The sequence below is a fragment of the Trypanosoma cruzi genome, genomic scaffold (genome assembly GCF_000209065.1).
Source record: "Trypanosoma cruzi strain CL Brener 1047053517061 genomic scaffold, whole genome shotgun sequence".
Lineage (NCBI taxonomy): Eukaryota > Euglenozoa > Kinetoplastea > Trypanosomatida > Trypanosomatidae > Trypanosoma > Trypanosoma cruzi.
This window is the reverse complement of record NW_001849525.1, coordinates 198,613-220,392: the sequence shown is the minus strand read 5'-3', so window position 1 is coordinate 220,392 and position 21,780 is coordinate 198,613. Positions and strand designations below refer to the sequence as shown.

General features: G+C 46.4%; 9 protein-coding genes across 9 annotated transcripts, besides 26 other annotated features; all 9 read right to left on the bottom strand.

The window, feature by feature from the left end:
* Positions 1–2,080: part of a sequence feature (heterozygous, non-Esmeraldo-like haplotype) that runs on past the window's edge.
* Positions 85–132: a microsatellite.
* Positions 200–1,981, bottom strand: Tc00.1047053508799.200 (hypothetical protein, conserved; the record flags this gene model as incomplete). Its single annotated transcript, XM_814716.1, has 1 exon — positions 200–1,981. The coding sequence occupies one exon, from the start codon at positions 1,979–1,981 to the stop codon at positions 200–202; it is 1,782 nt and encodes a 593-aa protein (XP_819809.1).
* Positions 2,081–2,181: a sequence feature (haploid, non-Esmeraldo-like haplotype).
* Positions 2,182–2,298: a sequence feature (T-rich).
* Positions 2,182–2,411: a sequence feature (areas merged during assembly that could not be assigned to a particular haplotype. This can correspond to areas where the two haplotypes were merged or to regions with more than two copies in the genome that were merged during assembly.).
* Positions 2,412–9,475: a sequence feature (heterozygous, non-Esmeraldo-like haplotype).
* On the bottom strand, positions 2,482–3,573 carry Tc00.1047053508799.190 (hypothetical protein, conserved; the record flags this gene model as incomplete). The annotated part of the gene is made up of 1 exon (XM_814715.1): positions 2,482–3,573. The coding sequence occupies one exon, from the start codon at positions 3,571–3,573 to the stop codon at positions 2,482–2,484; it is 1,092 nt and encodes a 363-aa protein (XP_819808.1).
* Positions 3,619–3,645: a microsatellite.
* On the bottom strand, positions 3,850–5,199 carry Tc00.1047053508799.180 (hypothetical protein, conserved; the record flags this gene model as incomplete). The annotated part of the gene is made up of 1 exon (XM_814714.1): positions 3,850–5,199. The coding sequence occupies one exon, from the start codon at positions 5,197–5,199 to the stop codon at positions 3,850–3,852; it is 1,350 nt and encodes a 449-aa protein (XP_819807.1).
* Tc00.1047053508799.170 (3-methylcrotonoyl-CoA carboxylase beta subunit, putative) lies at positions 5,893–7,743 on the bottom strand (the record flags this gene model as incomplete). The annotated part of the gene is made up of 1 exon (XM_814713.1): positions 5,893–7,743. One exon carries the CDS (start codon positions 7,741–7,743, stop codon positions 5,893–5,895), a length of 1,851 nt encoding a protein of 616 aa, XP_819806.1.
* Positions 8,056–8,115: a sequence feature (AT_rich).
* Positions 8,288–8,314: a microsatellite.
* Positions 8,757–8,779: a sequence feature (AT_rich).
* Positions 8,785–8,808: a microsatellite.
* Tc00.1047053508799.160 (cytochrome b5-like, putative) lies at positions 8,984–9,739 on the bottom strand (the record flags this gene model as incomplete). The annotated part of the gene is made up of 1 exon (XM_814712.1): positions 8,984–9,739. The coding sequence occupies one exon, from the start codon at positions 9,737–9,739 to the stop codon at positions 8,984–8,986; it is 756 nt and encodes a 251-aa protein (XP_819805.1).
* Positions 9,476–9,585: a sequence feature (areas merged during assembly that could not be assigned to a particular haplotype. This can correspond to areas where the two haplotypes were merged or to regions with more than two copies in the genome that were merged during assembly.).
* Positions 9,504–9,547: a sequence feature (CT-rich).
* Positions 9,562–9,586: a sequence feature (AT_rich).
* Positions 9,586–21,780: part of a sequence feature (heterozygous, non-Esmeraldo-like haplotype) that runs on past the window's edge.
* Positions 9,781–9,802: a microsatellite.
* Positions 9,880–9,935: a sequence feature (A-rich).
* Positions 11,024–11,056: a sequence feature (AT_rich).
* Positions 11,093–11,115: a sequence feature (AT_rich).
* Positions 11,377–11,413: a sequence feature (AT_rich).
* On the bottom strand, positions 11,632–12,978 carry Tc00.1047053508799.150 (nucleoside transporter-like, putative; the record flags this gene model as incomplete). Its single annotated transcript, XM_814711.1, has 1 exon — positions 11,632–12,978. One exon carries the CDS (start codon positions 12,976–12,978, stop codon positions 11,632–11,634), a length of 1,347 nt encoding a protein of 448 aa, XP_819804.1.
* Positions 13,077–13,113: a sequence feature (T-rich).
* Tc00.1047053508799.140 (transcription modulator/accessory protein, putative) lies at positions 13,899–16,859 on the bottom strand (the record flags this gene model as incomplete). Its single annotated transcript, XM_814710.1, has 1 exon — positions 13,899–16,859. One exon carries the CDS (start codon positions 16,857–16,859, stop codon positions 13,899–13,901), a length of 2,961 nt encoding a protein of 986 aa, XP_819803.1.
* Positions 14,227–14,307: a microsatellite.
* Positions 16,862–16,909: a sequence feature (CT-rich).
* Positions 16,931–16,973: a sequence feature (T-rich).
* Positions 17,106–17,282: a sequence feature (T-rich).
* Positions 17,424–19,307, bottom strand: Tc00.1047053508799.130 (hypothetical protein, conserved; the record flags this gene model as incomplete). Its single annotated transcript, XM_814709.1, has 1 exon — positions 17,424–19,307. The coding sequence occupies one exon, from the start codon at positions 19,305–19,307 to the stop codon at positions 17,424–17,426; it is 1,884 nt and encodes a 627-aa protein (XP_819802.1).
* Positions 19,605–19,625: a microsatellite.
* On the bottom strand, positions 20,129–21,637 carry Tc00.1047053508799.120 (amino acid permease/transporter, putative; the record flags this gene model as incomplete). The annotated part of the gene is made up of 1 exon (XM_814708.1): positions 20,129–21,637. The coding sequence occupies one exon, from the start codon at positions 21,635–21,637 to the stop codon at positions 20,129–20,131; it is 1,509 nt and encodes a 502-aa protein (XP_819801.1).

Sequence of the window (21,780 nt, the reverse complement as noted above, 5' to 3'; positions counted from 1 at the left end):
TCTCCCACGGCATTCAACTCCGCCGTTAAAATATTGTCCTGCATCCTTCGTCCAGGGCATTCACTTTGCCCCCTCAGTGTACTCTTTTTTATTTTATTTTTTTTTTAATTTTTTTTTTTTTTTTTTTTTTTTACCCCATCCATTATGTCGGGACGGCGAGAACGGCAGCTCCCACAGCTTTTTCTCGCTCAAAGGCGGTTCACACCCGTCCCACCCCACACGGCAGAGGAACGGCTGCTGCGTTAATAACCTCGCCAGTCTCCCGGGGGGACGAGGAACCGTCCTCATTACTGCCCGTCAAAGTAGCAACACGCCCGTGTCGTTCCATCGTTGCGATCGGCGCCACCTCGTCAAATGATGGCGGGGCCGGAAGAGACGTCACGGACGCCGCGTTCACACTCCGCGACAGCTCCACCACCAAAGGCATGCACGGCAGCCCGTCCGTCTGAAAGTGGCGTATCTGCTGCGGCAGCCGTCGCACACTCTCGCAGTACTCCTTTAGTCGCAGGTACTGCTCCATGTTCTCGGCGTACCAAAAACCATGACGGTCCATCAACACACGACAGCGCAGTTTGTGGATCAGATGCCAAACGTCGTTTGTGCGAATAAGAGTGATAAACGACGTCTCGGAGCGTGGCTCAATACCCACAACGGTAGCAATATCAGGTCCACATGTCGCCTCAACCACGCGGTTTAGGACAATAATGGTGCGATCCCGCAATTCACAAGGAAACATTTGAACAAACACAGGGAGAACTTGTTCCACAGGCTTTGCGACATGGGAATCTGGATGCTCATATTGTTTAAGCGCTGCCGAAAGGTTGTAAGAGTAATATGAGCAAATTCCCTGTAGGCTTCCATGAACATTGGTGCCAGAGCGCTGTCTTCCTGATGGTTGGCGACGTTTTGTTATCTGAATCCGAAGTGAGTCGTAACTTGGCGGGCTGCCCCTCGGAGGAGCCTTTTGGTTGCCGGAACCATCAGCGCACAGCGGAATAATGGAGGATGCACTTGCCGAATTCTGGTTGTTGTCTCCGGATGGAAAGCTGAAAGGAACAGGCTGAGAAGGCTTTGTGGTGACTGATGTCACAAATGTCTGCGGCATAACTGCTGAGGTTGAAGATACACTGACAGGGGTTGGTGCCCCAGAACCCACTACGGAGCCCGTGTTCGTGGTCCATGGTCCGCACATTACCGGTGGCATTGACTGAGGCGCCGTAGACAACGAAGAGTACGCCATTGTCCCGTTCACTTCAACAGTATGCTGAGGCGGGGCAATGACGTAGTAAGGAATCATAGTGGGTACTGGTGTGGGGATGCACAATGTTTGCTGTGAGTTACTTGGCGCGAACATCACAACATTACCGCCATTTTGCGCGGTCGTAAAAAAGGCGGGAATACTGTTTGACACGGTTGCGACTGGAGACGCCTGTTGATATGCCAAACAATTCGTGGTGCTACTGCTATTAGCTGGCACCGTCGTGTTGCCGATGGACATAAGCGAGGAAAAGCTGAGTTGGGGGGCCTGTGAGGTACATACCATAGAGCACGCCAGAGGATTGGGGGTACTATTTGCTATCGATGGTATGTTCGACTGCGCATTAACAGAGCCAAAGGAAAGGCAGTGCATGCTTGGTGTGGGTCCAAAGGTTGTATTCGACTCCGTTGTACGAGTTGTGTTTTGCTCCTCTTTGAATGTAACTGGCGCCAAATTGCATACATGAGTAGAAGCAGTCTGTAACTCGCAGTTGAGGTTACTGCCACTTTTCTCAATGTTTTGCTGACTTACTTCACTATGCAGATCGGTGCCCAACTCAGGAAGAGAAAATAAGCTGCTTCCCCAAACATCCTGTTGCGGGGCTGCCGCTATCGTCATCGCATCTGTAAATGGACTGCCTGTGGCCAACATCAATGCCACCTCTCCGTTATGTGCCGGCAAGATCGAATCACTCAATTCTTGAAAGCACATTTCATGAATCATGTCCTCTTTCGGATGGCGGCGATTGAAGGATTATATTTTCTGAGCGAGAATAAGTCAATTTATACAGATTATGGCGTATATTTATATTGAGCCAATTCAATCGTCTCTCCTTATCTCCAGACTCACAAACAATTGTACCCGTTTAAATGCTGTTATCTTTTTTCCTTTTTTTCGCGACTGCAAAAAGGGTGCCAGGCAGTAAAAATGAAAAAAAAACAACAACCAACTCAATCAAGGAAGAAAAAAGAACAGAACGCAATAAAAAAGAGAGAAAAGAAAAGGACGGAGGAAAAGAGCACAAAAGAACAAAAAAAAAAGACACCAGCAGGTGGCGGGCTCCATTCTTCAAGTCGCTCCACCCGCCATCCCTCCCAAAAGCCAAATAATAAAATAAAAATAAGGCGGCGCTTAAATAATATCGTTTTTTTTTTTCTTTCTTGTATTTTTCATTTGTTTTCGTTGAGTGCAACGTTTTTTTTCAACCAAACAGAGCACAAAAATCAAGGCGAGCGCTGACGCTTGCTGTTAGCAGCCATTTTTGCTACCACGAGCGGCTCACACCATTCCGGAAAGTGCCGTCGCGCGTAATCCTCTTCCTCATCTGTCAGCGGCCTCAGTGACGGGCAGACCTCCCGCAGCTGCTTCCCAAATTCTCCATCCGCAAAGCTAAAAGCCTTTAGCATTTCACTCGCAATGTTTTCGTCACGGCAAACAACAAAGGCTCGCCAGGGCCGCGACGGTGCGCTGGCGTCCGGTCCCTCCACCTTCAGGAGGGTAATGCCTCTCCGCAACAAGGGGTTCGTGAGGCTCAGGTTTCCAAGCTTCATCTTCATTGTCTGCCACGTCGTTCCAGGTGCAACACCCTCTACCGTTAGCGTCACACCTTTGCGCAGGAAACGTTTAATTTCCTGACCTTTAAGCTCCACCAATGCCTTCTGCGCCCTCACAACGTTTTGCTTCAATTGCGTCCCCTCCCGCGCCCGAATATCCTTTTCAGTTTTGGCGCGGTAATCCTCCGCTGGCATCACATTCAGGCGAGATGGCAAAAAGTGTTGTGCTAAGGCTGAGGGCGCCTCGCCAAAGGAAACATTCGCCTTGGCGCACGCCGTGGCCTCCGCCACCGTAGCAAAACACACCACGAAGGTGGCGTGTAACTGTGTTTCACCGTGGGGCTGTAGCATGACTCTAGCGGACTCAACAGTTCCATACTGGCTGAAAAATTCTTTCACCTCCCCGGGCTTCGAGGCGCGGTGCAAGGGCCACACCACAACACTTCGAATTGCAGGATCGTCCTTGGGATCCAGAAAACAACGCCGACGCAGATACCACTCGCCGTCTTCTCCTTTCAGGGATTCCACAAGGGTGCTTGACGCCGCCGCCTCTCGCAGGGAAGAAATATTTTTCTCATCAACAGTACAGTTCACAAAACGCAAAAAACTGACGCATTTTATATTCGGTGGTGTTGTAAGACCAGCAGTATTTTTGGGTGACACTTTCTCGCGAAAAAAGGCATTGGCCTGGTCGAAGAGGTACTCCGTCCCAAAGTATTTCTCCAGCAATTCTGCTGCAAAATTTTTTTCCGTCTGGCTCATTCCGCCTTCCTTCTGCTTAACCCACAATCCGGCACACGCATGCACAAAAAAAAAAGAAAGAAAAAAAGAAAACGGGATAAAAAATATAAATATTGCAAGCCCGGTGGCGTCGCATCACGGGAAGGGAAGACAATAAAAGGGGAGGAGGCACCCCCACCAGTGACAGGGCCTTCTCTGTATTCATCAATTTTTTTTTTTTATTCGTATTATCCTCGGTTGACGGTTGAATTCTCTTATAAAGCGACATTAACGCAGAAGGCTATTCTCCGGCAACTTTTAAAACAAATTTTCGTAATCATCATCACTGTCGCTCACACCACGGTTCCTACGACGTTGTTTCCGTTGATAGCGGCCGTTGTTGTGATATGATTGGCGTACATGTGGCTTCTCTCCCTCGCCTCTGCTGCCAGCATGGTTCCTGCCTACCCTTTGGTTTCCTTGTTGATTCGAATCCAAGTCACGATATTGGTCGTGTGTCCGGCTCTGCTGATGATTTTTATTGCGAGATAAATCCTCATCATCACCCCAGCGAGAGCGCTTCAACCCGTAATTTGCATATTGATCCATCTCCCTCGTATGAGAGACATTGTGCCTGTCTCCGCTGTAACCAGAATAGGGCGATCTATCATTGTAGGGACGAGACTTCGTCGCGTAGTGCCCACCGCTGCTAGCACCCCCACCGTAAGACCCATTTTCTCTCCTGCCGGCATTCCAGTTTGCGACATAAGAAGGCGCACCCCCCTCTCTCCACGCAGAAGCCTGATTGTAGCCAGGAGAGGCATACACGGTGGAAAGGGAATTGAAAACTGACGGCAACACAGCAGAAGCGCCAGAATTCTCCCGATAAGCCATGCCGTTCTCCGCCTCTTTTACACGATTTACCCAACGGTCCGGCACTCGCCTCTTCCGCCAACTGCAGTCATAGGCGTTGTGCCCCCTCTCTCCACAAAAACAACACGAGGGAATCCTCGTTTCTCGGGAAGTAGAGCAATCAAAGTGACCAAATGAAGAACAGGATACACACTGCACAAAAGACATATCCTCCGATAAAAGAGTTGTGGGAGACAAGTTCAGAAAAGGTGATGGGCGTGGCTCTTGACAAAGGTGGTGATGACCCCTTGTGGTGTGGCACGTTCTGCATAATGTATTGCAGCACTCGGGTTTTTCGTGTCCCTCCATTCCACAGTTCCAACAAACTTTTTTCTTCCCAGCCGCATCCGAGTCCCGCTGCTTGGTGAGGTCGTAGTAGCGGTTGGGACCGCGCGCAGCTCCAGTCCTTTGTTGCTGCGGAGCAGCATCTTTTTCAGTTGCCGCAACAACGCCCGCAGCCGTTGTTGGTGTTGTTGCCACGGACCTCGTCAATAATTCCGGAGAGGCATCGTCTCGAACCTCAGCAACACCCCTAATGTCATGTTGCTTGGCAAAAGAATTCCTAGACGCCGAAGCCGCACACTGCATTTCTTCTTTGCAATTGTACGCGTATCCAACCATGACACGGTCGGCGTTGTACACTGGAATGCGAACGCAGAACCTGGCCAACCGCCGGCTACCGTGAACGGAGCAAGTGACCAAATCGTTCCCATCAGCGGGAGGCGTAGAAGCCACATCACATCGATCCGACCTCATACGACAGGCCCAAAGCCTTCGCTATGTTTCTTTTTCTGTGTGTACTTCAGCCCCCTTAAAAAGAAGAACAAACAAGTCATAAAAGAAGTAAAATGCGTGGCAAGAGGGCAGACTTCTCTGGGTATGCTGAACTTTCATCGCTATCGTTGTTTTTCAAACGTTTTTTTTTTCGTTGTATTTTGGCTCGTGTGTGAGTGTTCGTGTCACTCCACGCCGTATCGGTTCACCGGTCAAACGCAAAAGAGGGAAAATGGGGGCAGGGTTTAGAGCGTTCAAACCCCAAGAAACACCAGCGAGGCAAATATGACAAGCAGGTAAGGAAAAGGAAAGAATCACGCGTGTCCAATGCGAAAAGGAAAAAATGGATGAACAACGCGCGCAAACAAAAAAACAAAAAAGAGATAAAGGCACAAATAAAAGTAGGAATTTTCGCCGCGCCCTCCTCTCACTCACATCACACGCTCCATTTTTTTCTTTTTTGTGTCCCTTCTCTTCCTCATTCCGAATGATTCTGCACGGTGAGAGTCCGGCCATTTAACATTCGCATTAAAAATGAATACCCTCCTTTTACTCATCCTCCCCCTCATACCTTTTCTTTTTTGTCCTTCTTGCGCTCGCCGGTGGTCACTCCTTTCACCTCGCCCCACCTGCGCCTTCTTCGGGCTGGGCGAGAAAGCGCAGAGTTGCAGAGCTTTACATACGAAACAAACCAAACTCTGTCTCCTGCCGCGGAGCCAAGCGAACTGTGCGCAGCGTCTGAACCACCACCGCACGAGTGTCCTCGGGGGCAATGACGCCATCATCCCATAAACGTGATGTGCTGTAGTAGCAGGAACCCTCCTTCTCGTATTTTGCCTTCACCTCCGATTTTAAGCTCTCTATTGCATCGGGCTTCAATTTAGAGTTTGTGAGCGCAAGCACTGTTGCAGCCTGATTCCCTCCCATGACACTTATCCTCGCATTGGGCCACATAAAAAGAAAACGGGGGCCAAAGGCACGGCCACACATTCCATAATTGCCTGCACCGTAACTCCCTCCAATGATTACGGTAATTTTTGGAACTTTCGTTGTCGCCACAGCCGTCACAAGCTTCGCACCGTCCTTTGCGATTCCGCCCCTTTCATAGGCCTTCCCAACCATAAATCCCGTAATGTTCTGCAGAAACAACAGAGGGATATGACGTTGAGAGCACAATTCAATGAAGTGTGCCCCTTTAAGAGCCGATTCAGAATACAGGATACCGTTGTTGGCAACAATGCCCACGTGCATTCCTTCAAAACGTGCGAACCCACACACCAACGTGTTGCCGTATTGCGCCTTAAACTCGTCAAATTCACTTCCGTCAACAAGACGGGCAATCACAGCACGTATATCAAAACTCTTCACGACTTCTGCAGCCATATCTGGTATAAATCCTCCAATCTCCTTTGGGTCGTACAAAGGTGGCGTAAAGGTTTTACTCTCCGCATCTTTTGAGCCTTCTTCCCGACTCAAATTTCTTACAATACGTCGTGTTAAGTATAATGCATGAAGGTCATCCGTCGCAAAATAGTCCGTAACACCACTTGTTCGACAGTGCACAGCAGCCCCGCCCAATTCCTCCGGAGTCACTTTCTCTCCAGTCGCGGCAAAAACAAGCGGTGGACCCCCAAGAAATATGGTACCATTGCCCTTGACAATAACGCTCTCATCCGACATCGCTGGCACGTAGGCACCACCAGCCGTGCAACTCCCCATAACCACAGCGATCTGCGGAATCCCCGCAGCAGACATATTGGCCTGGTTAAAGAAAATACGACCAAAATGTTGTTCATCCGGGAACACTTCATCTTGTCGAGCAAGATTGGCCCCACCACTATCCACAAGATAAATACAAGGGAGATGATTTTCCCATGCAATTTTTTGAGCCCGCAGATGCTTTTTAACAGTTATGGGATAATATGTTCCGCCCTTCACAGTGGCATCATTCGCCAAAATCATCACACGAATGCCATGCACAACACCAATGCCCGCAATAATGCCACCTGAATGACATGACTCCCCAGGATACAAATCGAGCCCGGCAAGCTGAGATAATTCCAAAAAGGGGGTCATTGGGTCAATAAGTTTCTCAATACGCTCTCTAGGCAACAATTTCCCGCGACTAACGTGTCGCTCACGGGCCTTGCGATCATTTTCAGAAGCCCCCTCAATAACCACTTGTACACGACGTCGCAGCTCCGCCGTTAGACCCTCCATACGTCTCAAATTTTCCTGGAATTCTGCACTCGTTGGGTCGCACGGATAACGAAGGACATTTGGTCGAATAGCTGCCGGAGCAGACTCGTACTGTGAGGAATGGGCGGCGTAAAGCTCAGAAAAATCCCGCAATCGCTCTTCCTTTTTGATATTGGACTGGAGGACGTCTCCTTCTGCTGATTTGTGCGGTGTCGGCCCGGCTGGCACGCTGCACCAACGGTGTGATCCTGTGCAAGAAGCAAACCCCATGGTGGCTAATGTGCAACGTGGCAAATGAAACCCAGAAGCGGTAAAACAACGCAGCATGTTTCCTGCAAGAAATAATTCGGGTGTGTGTGTGTGTGTGTGCAATAATACAAAAACCCACACAAGCAGCCCCTTTTGTTTGTTGTCCGCAATACCCCTAATGAATTACGGATCCCCCAATTCCCCTCTTCCCTCTCTCCCTAAAATAAATAAGAAGAGAGAAGTCCACAACTCAAAAAAAAAAAAAAAAAAGCTTCCCAACACAATATAAGAAAAGAAGCAAAAAAAAATAATAATAAATGGGGGGGAAGCGCAAAAGGCTTCTGATGAAATAAAGGTTTAAACCAAAACGTGGATGTATTTGTGTATTTCTTTATTTATTAAAAATAAATAAATTAAATAATTAATGTGTATTTTTTTTTCTTTTAAAAAGACCAACTTCTCGCACAACCCACATGAGCCTAAAGTGATTCCAAACCCCATCATATTTCTTCTTCTCCACCCACCCACCCACCACATCTGAGCATTCCCTGTTTCAGCTCGTTGTGGAAGAAAAAAAAACATTTCACCAGAAAATGTTTTCCTCCCCGTTGCACCCTGCAAAAAAAAAATAAATAAATAAATAAATAAACCAACAAAAAGGCAGAAACAAAACACTGTTGCTCTTTTTTTTTTCTTCTAATTTCCCATGGCCTCTCCAATATCAGACGTCAAGGCGAACGGCCACATGACTGTTGTCGCAGTCCTTTTTTTTTTCTTTTTCTTTTTTTCCGTTTTTACAAAATACCGTCAAAACGTGTGTATCTGCAGTAGACATGACAACAGAGGCGTTTTCCTTTTCTTCTTCGCAAACCGGGACCCCTCCTCCCACCTTAAATTCAATTTATTTCCCACTCACAAGCGGAATGCGGCTCATAATGCATTTCGCAAACGACACGACCAACAGAGAGAAACAAACAGTAAAAGTTAAGTCTTCATAAATAATGGCAAAATAAAAAAATAAGAGATCCACATCCAATCTTCGCCATCCCATTAGAGAAAAGCATCTCACACAACATTCACTTCTCTCTTGCTTTTTATTTAATTAATTTTTAAACTCTTTTTTTTTGTTTGTTTGTTTGTTTGGGAGGGAAATTAATGCGTAAGCGTTTTCTTTTGCCTCCTTTCACCCACCCCGGCGGATGCTCCTGTGGTCCATGTTTTTTAGTTGTTGGCTTCACTCTGTTGTCCTGTCAAGTGGGAAAAAAAGGAAACAAAAAGGAGAGGTCGAGTAAGCAAAAAAGAAATGAAAAGGCCACTTCTATGCCATCAAATAATAATAAAAAAGAAGCATCAGTGCAAAAACAGAAGCCAAAATGTAACTCAGCGGAATCATTTCACCCCCTGCTTTATAAGCCGTCAGAGGCACATCCTCTCGTGACGCCTTCGGTTCTACAACGGGTGGCTTGGAATCCTTATCCAAGTCGCCAACAATAAACTCCTTTGACAAGACTAGTGCCCTTGAGGAATGCCCGATGCTTTCAAAGGAGTTGGTGATGTCGTACCCCCCAAGATCATTGATAGGGTCAATTCCACCAGGATGCTGAGACAAAAACTTCGTGACATCCAACACACGGCCGTACAGCACCACCCAACAATCCTTGTCAGTGTTGTGTTTTCGGATTTCCTCCCACGCGTACTTTGGTAACCGTGCCTCTGACATTATGTCTGTCCTTTGAATTGTGCCTTTTATGAAATTAGTAATATTGGCCTGAAACTCTGCTATGAACGCAGACCTCTTACCTCCAAGAACTAACAGAAACACACACACACACACACGCAGCGAGAGAAAGACAGAGAGAGAGAGAAAAAGAAAAGATAGAAATTTTAAAGAGGCGCAAAATAAAAAATAAAATAAAAAATACTTTTCTTCGAAGATTCCCCCTATAGTAAACAGCAATAAATTATATGCGGCTCTCAAATACAAAAAAAAAAAAAACAGCACTTCCGCTCTTACCCTCAATGCAAACACGTGCGAGGTCATGTGTCCCAAAACGTCACCGTGTGGCGGTTCCATCTCAAAAAAATAATAATACCACCATGTGTGCTCACAACAAAATATATATATATATATATATATTTGTCACAAACTGCACCAAGACTCGCTCAACAAAAAATATATCTAATAAAACTTACCGAGCATTTTTACACAATTCTTTTTGTTTTGTGTTGTCTTGTTTTTTCTCGTGTTTTTCTTGTGTGTGTTTTTCTTTAATAAATCTGTTGGCCTGCATTCGGTGCGACATCGCGCGCCCCCAGATCTCATGGTGTTGCAGCCATGTCCCAGCAAGGCACATCTGGTCCGGGCGCAGGGCTGACGCCAACAGCCACAACCCCGTGAGTGAAAGGTTGCTGGCTCCTGGCTCCCCCTGACAATACGGAGCAATTGACCCTGGCGTACCACACTGAGGCGGCCGGCGGCATTGCCAGGGGAGCGGTCTCCAGTTGGGCCCCTCGCTTTTTCCTGGAGGACTCCGGGTCGTGTGTCATCCGCTCCGCCCACACGCCCAGGGTGTGGAGATGACTGACTGTGGTTCCCCTGTCCGACAGGCCTAGATAATTGGCCGCGGTACACGTAATACCAAGTTCCGCATGTATTTTCCACCGTCGCAGTCTCCGGGTCAGGAACTTTACCCCTGCAATAATGCCGCTAGCATTGTGGGGCACAAAACCATGCGTTGGCAGCACGGCAGCGACGACATTACGGCGCCGTGCGGGTTAAGATCGGAGCGTTGCACCGCATAATAATTGACTTTTGGCTTCCCGAAGAATCGCACCCGCGTTATTCGGTGATGGGTCCCTGGCAACGCTATGAGGTGGTCAAACATAAAATGAACAGGGAATATAATACCTCTTCTTCACCCAAACATGATGAAAATATTGTTGCAATACGCATCTCGCTAAGACCCTTTCGCGTGTTTCGCGTAAAAATAAATCAAAAGCAAAAGGGAATGCAGCTTGGATTCCGTGTACTCCGCATCCCCGACGCCTCAGAGGAGATTTGTCCCACGCTCATGCACCGGCAAACAGACAAATTCATTAAGAAATATGTGTAAACCTCCAAAGGTGGCTGTCTTCATAAGGGCCCCGCAACCGCCGGACTCCCCTCCGCGTGAGGGCTAACAGCGGGGGAGGCGGGACAGAAAAAAAACTGCCCTCGCTGCACTCCAGCACGGTGTCATCGGGGGAAAAATTCAGTTAAGAAACAAAAAAAGGCGGGAAAGTTCGTCAAAACACAATATCACCAAGATAAACACCCTCGTCTTCGCACATTCCTCTCCACGGGCCCCCATTATACATCAAAAAAAAAAAAAAAAAAACATAAATAAATAAACTATTTGCTGCATAATCCCGTACAATAACCCCACACTAAAAATAAAAAATTAAAAAAATGTGTACCAATTGCTGCCCTAACAGCCAGGTAAATTCGTGTAGTTGGTTGACCAGATAACGAACTTTTAAATAAGTAAAAGTGGAATGGGGAAAAAGGGGTAGCGGTGGAGAGGCAGTGGGTTTGCCACATCCTCAATTTTTGCTCGAAGTAGATATATATATATATATTGCCGCTAGCGTGGCACTGTTTCGCTTTTTGAAAATTGGAGATATTTATTAGTTAATAAATGGTAAAATTTTGGAGTCCTTCAACCACAGGACAAAAAATAAATAAATAAATAGTAAAAAAAAAAAATATCCGTCTCAACGTTATCGGTTCATTGACTCCTTCCATCGCGGTCTTCCAAAAAAAAAAAAAAAAAAACCACGATGGGAAAAAGAAGGTTACAGAAATATATTATATTATATGCGTCTTATCAGGACTTACATTAATTTGGGTGGCCTGCATGCTCGCAAACGTCTTTTTGTTGTTGTTGTTTTTAAAGGCTCCCAATAAATGGCTCTTTATCCAGCATTCTATATGGCAAGCACAATAGCCAACTGTAACAGCGATCCCGTAGAAACACCAAAAAGTAGGCAGACGCCAATGGCTTGACCAGCCAAGGCCTTCTCGCCATCACTTTGAAGGCCTTCCGTCTCCGGTCCATATGAAACAGAAATTGTGGCCAAATATCCGTTGGTTAGTCCCGTCACGGTAGATATTGCATAAGCTGCACCAAGATTGCGAATGTATCCTTTTGCACACAGAACCATCAAAGGAACAAGGATTATTCGCAAAAATGTGCATATAACCACCCACTTTCGCGAAAGCCACAACCTTCGAATTAGGCACATTAATCGTCCCACGAGATCACCGAGGCTGAAAACTGCCACAACAATAGTCCCGTACCAAGAATCATTTACGTCCACAGCCAGCAATACACCAGGAAAGAGAAGATATGTCATAAAATACGTGAAAAAACATGAAAACTGCACGGGATAAATCTTCTTGATGATTGGCCAGAGTCTTACACTCAAAAGCCACCCAGTTTCGTAGGGGTCTTCTCCAGAAGAGGAAGTAACGTCGTTTTCAAATTCTTCTTCCTTCTCTTCATTCGCGTTAGTCAAATCTCCAGGAACAACATTTGACCTAATGTCTGGTGTGTGGTTCCGATAAATATTAGCAAAAAAACTGCGCTTTGAACGTAATTCCAAAATGCGTTCCCGAGCAAAGGAATTTTTCGACAGTGACCATAACATAATCATTGTCACAATAATAATCCCAATTGCCGTGCTGAAGTAAATGTACGCCTGTTTTTTGACAGATTCAAATTCATCTGACATGGAAGCCTTAATAATAATCTGCAAAGCAGACGTCAGGGCACCAGAAACAGCAGCACCAATAACAAAAGCAGAAACAGTAGTGGGTGGGCAAGTGCCAAATAGTGCGTATCCAGTATTCTCATAAAACGCTCGTCCGACACCGCCCACAAAAGCCATTACCATCAAAGCAGCCATTGCGCCCTTTTCCGATGCATTAGAAGAGAAGGGAATTAACAACAACACCAGCAATTCCACAAGCATAAGCACACAGGAAGCCTGCAGCCGAAAATTAAGAGAAAAGCGGCGGCAGAACGTCGTTAGGTTCATTGGCTCAAACAAGGTCTGCGTTACCATGGTGACAACCACATAAAATGTAAGAACTGTATCCCAAAACTTTTTATTTGAAGGCACGGCCCCGTCATCTTTCAAAATATACTTGTAATATTTGGTCATGTAACTGGGAGCTGATGTCACCGCACTCACACCCATCACCATGGTAATGCCCATAACGATGCTTGTAAGAAAGAGCCAGGTCTCTCCATAGGAACTGAAAAACGGCATCTTGTGGCAAAAACGTGGCCCTTACCCACTTAATCGTGCCCTTTATTCGATTATTCCTGTTGCCTTTAGGCTTTTAGAAAATACTCGGTACTTCGCTTAAAATAAATAAAGAAAAGTAAAAAAAAAAAAAAGAAACATGGTTTAAAAGATGTTGTATTAAATATATATATTCTTAGAGAAATCCGCAAGCAAACAAAGAAAAAGAATAAAACGCGCACCGCTGTCCCCCAAAGGCCAAAGCGCCGTGCACAATTTCCCCGGAAAAGGAGTTCCCGTCCTTGATTGAGAAAGAGGACGCGAGGTGCAGGCGTCCGTCTGGGCACGGCCTTCGTGTAGGAATTCCCGGGCTACCATTTTTTCTTTGATTTTTAAAGAACGGTTTCCATTGAAAGACTTCCGTTAATTGACCGTTGAGCTGCGAATGACTCTTAAAGGGAAATGGCCATTTGTTTTCATCAATTCAACGCATGCCCATATTTAGCCCGCCTGAAGCGCCTCCAGTAGAAAAAAAAAAAAGAGTCGAGGGTAACAGTCCGCCCTAATTCGCGGTGCTCCTCCCAACCAAAACACCCTCGTCGTATCAATAAACACGCAGAGAAAGGCATAAAAAAAAGGCAAAAGCGTGAAAAGCCGAAATGCGCCAAGGGTTCTGGCTAAGCAGCCCCTTTCCCCTTCTCAAGCATTCTTCCCGCAACAAGCTTCCAAGAACTATTATAAATGGGAGGCAGTAAATCACACAAAAGCACACCTCCACCCAAACGTCCTTTCCGGAAAAGAGTAAATTAAAAAAAAAAGGGAAAAAGAGCTTCCCGGTGACATATACACACTTATACACAAACAGGGGTAAAAAAAGTGTTTTTAAAAAATATGAATTTATTTCCCCGCGCACAGGCACTGGATAATGTAAAATATCCCAAAGACTAAAAGAAGAATAGGGGTTCGCTCTCCTCACTTTCCTTTGTAGAAGTGGAAGTTGGTGGCTGTAAAACTTTTTGTGGGCCCAGCGTCTCTGTTCTCGGCCTCTTCACACCGGGAGTTCTTTCCTTGACAGCCCCTACGCCCCCCGTAGTCAGCCCACTTTTCTCAGTCTCTTCCTCCGGCCGCCACCACCGCAGGGTGTCACCAACAATTTGCTTCGTTTCGTCATTCTCGTGCTCCTCTGAAAGCAAAGAGGGCGTAGCACGCCTTTTCCCTCCAGCCCGCCTTTTCTTCGAACGCGGGGATTTTGCCGCTACCTCTGCCTTATCCGTTAATGATGATGATGGTGTTGTTTTTGTTTTTGTTGTTTTTGTTGCTGCTGCAACTGCCGTCGCTGCCGTCATCGTTGTTTGGCCAGCAGCAGCCGTGTGCACGCCACCTTCAGTGCGAGGTCTCTTGAGCGGCTTAACGACATTACCACTTCCGTTTGTCACGGTGGCGGCAACTCTCGCAGACTCGTGCGGCCCTTGCAAAGACAAAGAAGAAGCAAATATTTGCTGGCGCTCTTCACGCACCACGGCAAGGCTATCACTTAACGTCGGTTGTGCCTCCGGTGTTATCAGACGCCCTAAAGAAAGGAATTCCTCTGACTCCAGAGTCAGGCCTCGACGGTGGGACTGCGCAGCGGCGTCTCCACGCGCATGCAGAACCCCGTCGTACCGAAGCCTAACCCTGCCAAGCTGGTCAACACCCTCAAAGCGCAAATCATCCAACAGGTCACCTGTATGCACCGTGTCAATGTTTACACCTCGCACAAGGACATTATCGTGAAGACCGACATCCACAAAGGCGCCAAATGTTGTCACGCTCTGCACAATCCCTCTCAACATATCGCCGGGCTTAAGATCGGCCAATTTCGGTGGAAAACGACGAAAAATTCCTGCGTGAGGTAACTCCGAGCGTGGATCAAGAGCTGGTGACGCCAATTCCCGAGCCACAAGTTCCAGCGTCGCCTCGCCACATCCAATCCTACTTGCCACATCCCTGAGTTCCGCATCCCTCAGATTAAGAAGAATGTTACCGACCTCCCTTCTTTCTTTCCCCTCGTAAAGTTCCAGCAACTTCTGCACGGTGCTATACGACTCGGGGTGAATGTTAGTATTGTCCAGTGGGTTCGTGGAGTTTGGGAATCGGAAAAACCCTGCGACTTGTTGATACGTCACCTCCGTCATGCCTGGAACCCGGCGCAAATCCTCACGGCTCTTCAGTTTTTTCGCATACCGTGCAAGGACAATTTGATCCACAATGGACTTGGTAACGCCTGGAATCTTTTCCATCACGTAACGGTTGCTAATTAAGGCGTTCACACCTACGCAGGTCACACACGATTCAACCACACGATTCAAGGCACGCAAAAGTTCCATTTCGCTAATGTCATGTTGATACATGCCAATACCCATAGAACGCACGGGAATTTTAACGAGTTCGCTCAGTGGATCAATCACCCGGCGACCAATACTTACCGCCCCACGGTACATTGGATCAAGCGTCGGAAACTCCTCTCTCGCAACATCGGATACAGAATAAACACTTGCCCCTGCCTCACTTACAATAGCATACTCCACACTTAATCCCCTCTCTTCAATAGTATCAGCAACAATGTCCGCCACTTCTCGCGAAGCGGTCCCATTGCCTATAACAATTTTATTGAGTTTTAATTTATCGACACAACCACTGATGTAATCCCTCATATTGGCTTTATCCATAATAATGCACTTGAAACGAGTCAACACTCCACCATTCTCATCCAAAGCGACACACTTAACACCTTTAGTGACACCTGGATCCATCGCCAAAATTCTCGCGTTACGCATAGGGCACTGCATAAGAATATGACGAAGACTGTGTGCAAATACGGTAATGGCTTCTTTTTCAGCACTTTTTTTTAAGTCACGTCGAATGATGTTGTGTGTGGCCTTCATTATGTTTTCATATGCAGCCTCAAGACATTGATTTAGTAGACGAGTAGCTTTGGGGTCTTCCCGCCGCTGAAACCCAACAAACTTTCTTCGAGCCCATGAGAAAAAAGTATATTTGCTTCGACTGTGGGGAATCATCTTTACTAGAAGCACTCCCTTACTCTCACCACGTTGCAATGCCAAGACGTTATGAGCACTGATACGTTGCACAGACCATCGGCGATTTTCGTAAGCAGCAAATTTTTTTTTAAGCGTCTCAAAGGCATCGGTGCCAATTTCCTTGGCGTTTTTTTTCCTGGGGGCTGCCGCGAGTGAACTGCTGATCACACCGCTCTGTCGACACTCGGCCAGCATGAGTTGTCGCACTTCGTCGCAGCGCTGCACTTCCTCCACAATAATAGCCTGAAAGAGTTTGGCACCGTCTTTAACAGAGCGTAATTTCTCTGACACATCTGTCAACGGCTCCGAAGTGTAAAGCAGCTTCTTCGCGAGAGGTTCCAACCCAGCCTCCCGGCCCCTGTAGGACAAGCTTGTCTTCTTCTCCTTAAAGGGTTCCCATGCATCCTCCAACTGATTCAGATGCAACAGTTTATCAAATGCCTCTCGAAGCTCATCTGTGAGAAGACCGCGGCTTTTAAGACTCTTCAGCATAAATGCGCGGCGCCGTTGTACCTCCTGCAGTTCCTCCGCCATGTCAATGAGTTGGCGAAGAGCCTTCTCATCAAGGTGTCCAGTTTCGTCTCGGCGGTAACGCGCCAGAAACGGAACGGTAGAGCCCTTTTTTGTCTGCTCCACCACAAAACGGGCGATGGCAGGGGAGATAGACATTCGTGCCCCTATGATACGGTACAGCCGCTCCTGCGCGATCTTCCCCACATCCCCTCCCTCCCCAACCGCCACGCTGCTGGACGCACGCATCGCCATACGGAAATGTGGCAAATTTTTCAGACGCGCTGCGGCTATGCACTTAATGAGGCGTCGCATCGGGAGAAAGGAGAGGAGAAAGAAAGAGAAGGAGGAGGAACAAGAAAAGGTAGTGACAATGTGATAAAGCAAAAAGAAAAGAAAAGGAAGAAAAGAAAAAGAGAGAAAAGAGAAATTCTCGCGTTCCCTCTCTCTCTCTCTCCTAGCCTCTTATTATTAGTTGATGTTCCTCTTCCTTTTAATGCTGCTATATTGTCCTTTGAAAATGAGAGAAAGGAAGTGTATGAGTGGCACACACACACACACAAAAAAAAAAAGGGGAAAAAATATATATACAAAAAAAAAAAAAAGGTAAAGGCAAAAAAAATTTTTTTTTTAAAGGCATAAATGAATAGAAAAAGAAAAGAAACGGGGAAAAAAAGCCAACAGAGAGAAAAAACAACACACATAAACAAACAAAAAAAAAAAAAAAAGGAAAAGAAATATAATTATGGCACCATCATCGTCTTTTCCTTAGAATGGATCGAAGATAAAAGTTGTGCCCACTTCATTACGATGCCAGTGATTAGTGTGAAAAAGCCACAGCCCACAAATAATTTTAAAAAGAAATTTTCTTCATGTATTTCATTCTTTTTTATCGCCGTTGTCATCGATTCGTTTGGTTGCTTCAAGCCCTTCCATTTCCATGCCCAAAACATCCAACTGAATGATATCTGTTCTTCCATTCAGCAGCGCCCCCAAATGAGGCTTTGTCCTTCCCATATCGCCGTGAACAAATTCCTTCACGTAGGTGCCCGCCTGGGTCTCCAGGTCCATTAGAAACCAATGCGCATTCAGCGGCATGAGTCGAATTGAGTGAATCATGCGCGGGCGAACCTGCATGGAACGTCGATGCAGTACTCTAACAGGCGTGCGTTGTTCGATGTCAAGATCTTTCACGGCATTCACAGCCTGAAAGTAGTCGTCATGCTCGGGGTCTACAATAGCTCTGCTGCACCAGACAACACAGCGGTACTTCTTCACTTTACTCTGTGAATGCCGTGCCAACCTCACGGTAATGTCGGCGTCTGTGACACGCAAATCCGAAATCTCCACACTACCCTTCTCGCTTTTGTTTACTGCCTCCTCGAAAACAGCAAGATCGTGCGGTGTGACCCGTTGACGACTGGGTGAAATGATCTCCAGTACAAAAGGTCTCCCACTTCCAAGCATGCGCACATCCACGTCTTCACGGCCGGCACTGTGGAACTTGTAGCGTCCAAAACCAAACACACGCTGCGCAGCCATTTGCTGCGGGTTGACCCTCTGCTCCTCGAGGTGCTGTTGGTCCGCACTCACCCGTTCGCATCTCGATCTCTTTTCAATCTGTACAGTGCTCTCGTTTGCCTCGGCCATCCACGGTACCGACGCGACACCCTCGGGAAAGAAAAAAGGCAGTATTGGATTTGCAATTATCTCCTGTAAAGAAAATGCGCCGACGCGCTCGCCATAGGCAAACCATGGCGACTGAGAGAGATCCCGTTTCATCTTGCGGTAGTTGCCTATCAGCATGATATTAGAGTGCTGCAAATTAAATGCAATTGTTGCAGTCCCCTCTACCACAAAGTGCTTTAACTGACCCCCTGCAGCTCCGTCATTAACCCACCATCCAATTTTTTCTAGATAGGGTTGCACATATTCGTACAGGACGCCGTAGTTTATAACACCATCGCAGCGATTACTACAGTACTGTGGCGGAACCACATCCCCACCTGCGAGATCCTTCACACGATGGTGCTCGGAACAAATGTCCACAATGACCCCCTCGTTCTCTGGACTATATATGAATGCTTGAATAGTTTGTGGCTGTGTCCCAATAACCGCATTCTTGGAGCGACGCGCAATCTCTCTTAGATATATTTCATACCCTACGGGTGTTTTTCTATCTTTCAACTCCGCGTGAGAATACGTGGTGTATTGAAGAATGCGGGCCCGCAAATCACTCATAAAGAAGTCCTTAAAGTTACAGTGTTCCTCAGGTATCACAGCAAAAGGATTGGGCAGAGCACCCTCACGTCCGTGAACACCGTAAAACACGGTAGACACCATCAGCCACAAGAAAGACATGGAGCGGTGCACATTCACGTTGACGGAAAGACGATCCGAATCGATGTATGGACTTGTGCGAATAGCTGCAGCTACAGCGGGAGCATGGATGTAATCCATGAACTGATACAGCCCCAAGCACGCACAGCAAAGAAAAGGCAAATTTTGACACGCAATCACATCCAATTTGTCTCCGGTCTCCGCATCAAAAAACCGCAAGGCACTTCTTGGCGTCTCGTATACAATAGAAAAGTGTGGGTGGTATGCCTCATCCACAAACGGTGCCCCATCGTCGTGAATCGTCCCCTCAACGCCCTCAGTTTGGGGCAAGCGTAGCCGTGACGGTGGTGCTGGGGGTGGTGCCTGGTACATGATAGACATTCGTAGGGCACACATGTAACATAATGCATCCCGTTGCCCCATGTTGCTTCGCACCGTCACTTCGCACTAAACCCCATTCAATGCAATTTGACAAAAAAAAAAAAAACAACAGAATAAATAAATAAATAAAACGGCATAAAAGACAAAAGCTCGTGTGTTTCCCTCCGGCAGTAACAAAAGTCAATATCGTTTCCTTTCTTTTCCAATGACTCGTGTTAACGGTAAACATATAACCAGAAAACATAAATACCATTATATTCATTATTATAAAAAAAAAAGAAGAGAAAAAAAAAAGACGTATCTCTAAACACACCCTTTTTATCCCCAATTAGAAAGAAAAATAATAATAATAATAATAATTTAGTTTAATAAATAAAATTTGTTTTGTACATTTCGATGGTGTGATGAAATTCCTCATGATAAAAAAAAAAAAAAAACACTTTTTATCATAAATGCTGGACTCCGAGTAGCCCGTTCTCTCTTGCCTTCCGTTTTCTTTTCTCCGCTTGCTTGTTAGCTAGGCATGTGCATTGCTCTCCAGAAGAAAAGAAATTTTAATTAAAAAAAAAGCGTTTTAACTCTGCTTCAAATATTTTATTGGGGGGTGTAAACGGCTTTCCTTTTGTTAAATATTTATTCCTGCAATTCACTATGCATCCCCTCGCATCCCTCTCCTCCTCCTAATTAAGACACCGCTCAGCGGCGAGGAATAAGAAGACAGGAAAAAAAGAGGAGGAAGTAAGGTGCACCTCCAATGACGTGCCTGTCTCCTGGTCTTAATGATCAGAGACCAATTACCGTGGAGACCATATCCCTAATAATGGTAGTAATATTAAAAATAAAACGACGTCGACGATTTCATTTCAATCCCCTTCCCGTTCTTCAACGGTCTCCGTCACCACTCGCCCAAAGAATTCCCCCTTCCGAATAAAGAAACAGTAAATAAAAGACAGCACAAGAGTGCCGCCAATGATCGAAAGATTTACTGTGACTGTCTGCATGTCTTCCATCATCGCCACAACTGTCAGTGCCATAAAGAGAAGCAACGGGAAAATCATCACGCCAAGTTTGTACCCTTCCAGTGGCAACCTGAATGGACGGCTCAGATGCGGGTATCGGTGTCGTATGATCAAGAAGGACAGAAAAATCACCACCACTCTTATGCCATACAGAACCTGGTCGCTTTTCACAAGCGGGCCAAAATCAAGAAACACACTGAAGAGACCAGTGATCAGAGCATTGATTGTCAATGTCCAATGATACGTACCAAAACGCTTATTGCGCTGGTACAAAATCCGATTCACAGGCCCTGGGAAAACCTCGGTGTATGCAACACCAGCGATGACTTGCGATGTCGTGCACAAGGATGAAATCATCATTCCAAATGCTGAAAAAAAACTTCCCATAATCAGCAAAACCTGTAACGGGCTCCCTCCAACGCTGTAAGCTACATATGACCAGTACCCTGTCTTCCATTCGGATATGTCGGGCGGACCTTTTTTTGAACTCGAACCTGTCAAGATAGGTGGAATATACGTAAGATAACAAAGTCCCAAAAGTGGCACAAGCGCACGAATAATTGTCCGATGCGGAGTTTTAACGTCCTCAGTGACTGTGGCAACCTGTTCCAAACCGCAAAGATTCCATGACGCCGTGGAAATAAAGGTTGACAAATCAATATCAGCTGGAATAAAGCTTATAGCTGGCCAGTTCAAATAGAAATTGTTTTTAAAAAGGTGCATAGAAAACATCAGCACAAATGGCACAATTGTGGCGACCGTTAGCATAACACTAACCATTCCAACTGCTCGAACACCCGTCAGGTTCAAAATGTACGTCACAAACAGCATGCCAGCACGAAACCCTCTATTTGCCACGGTTGTGCATGAAATAGTGGTGCATACGTACTCGGAGAAAAGCACTGGATAAAGTGCATTATCGATAAAGATGAGCAATAGGGATTGAATCACCATGCTGAAATACACGACGCGATGAAATGAAACACTGACCCACATTAAAAACCCAGCATTGGATGGAATTGCGGTCGCAAGTTCAGCAACCACCAGTGCGGTAGGCATTGCCATAAGGACCGGAATTAATGTGATGACAGCCAATGTAAGAAGCGGACCACCGCCCATCACAGTTTCCTCAATTGCATAGGCTCCAGAGGTGGTGTAAGTGTACATAATGCCCACTAACATAAGCGACGAAAGAGTTCTCTTTGGTACATTTTTCTTATCGTCCGAGACTCCTGTTCCTTGTTCGCTCGGTAGGTTTTCCGTGGGAACGTCGGATGTGGTCCCTCCAACTGCAGCATTGTTACGCCGAAGCAAATGCCACCGTGGGTGCTCAAAGTACTGGCGTTCTGACATACAGTCACTTGGGGTTTTTGGCGACAAAACCTTTCAACTCTAGCAGCAAAGCTTCAAAATATATATATAAATCAAAACAGCGTTTTTTGTTTTTTTTTTATTTATTTCGGTGGAAGAAAAAAGGGTAAAAGAATTAACAAAAA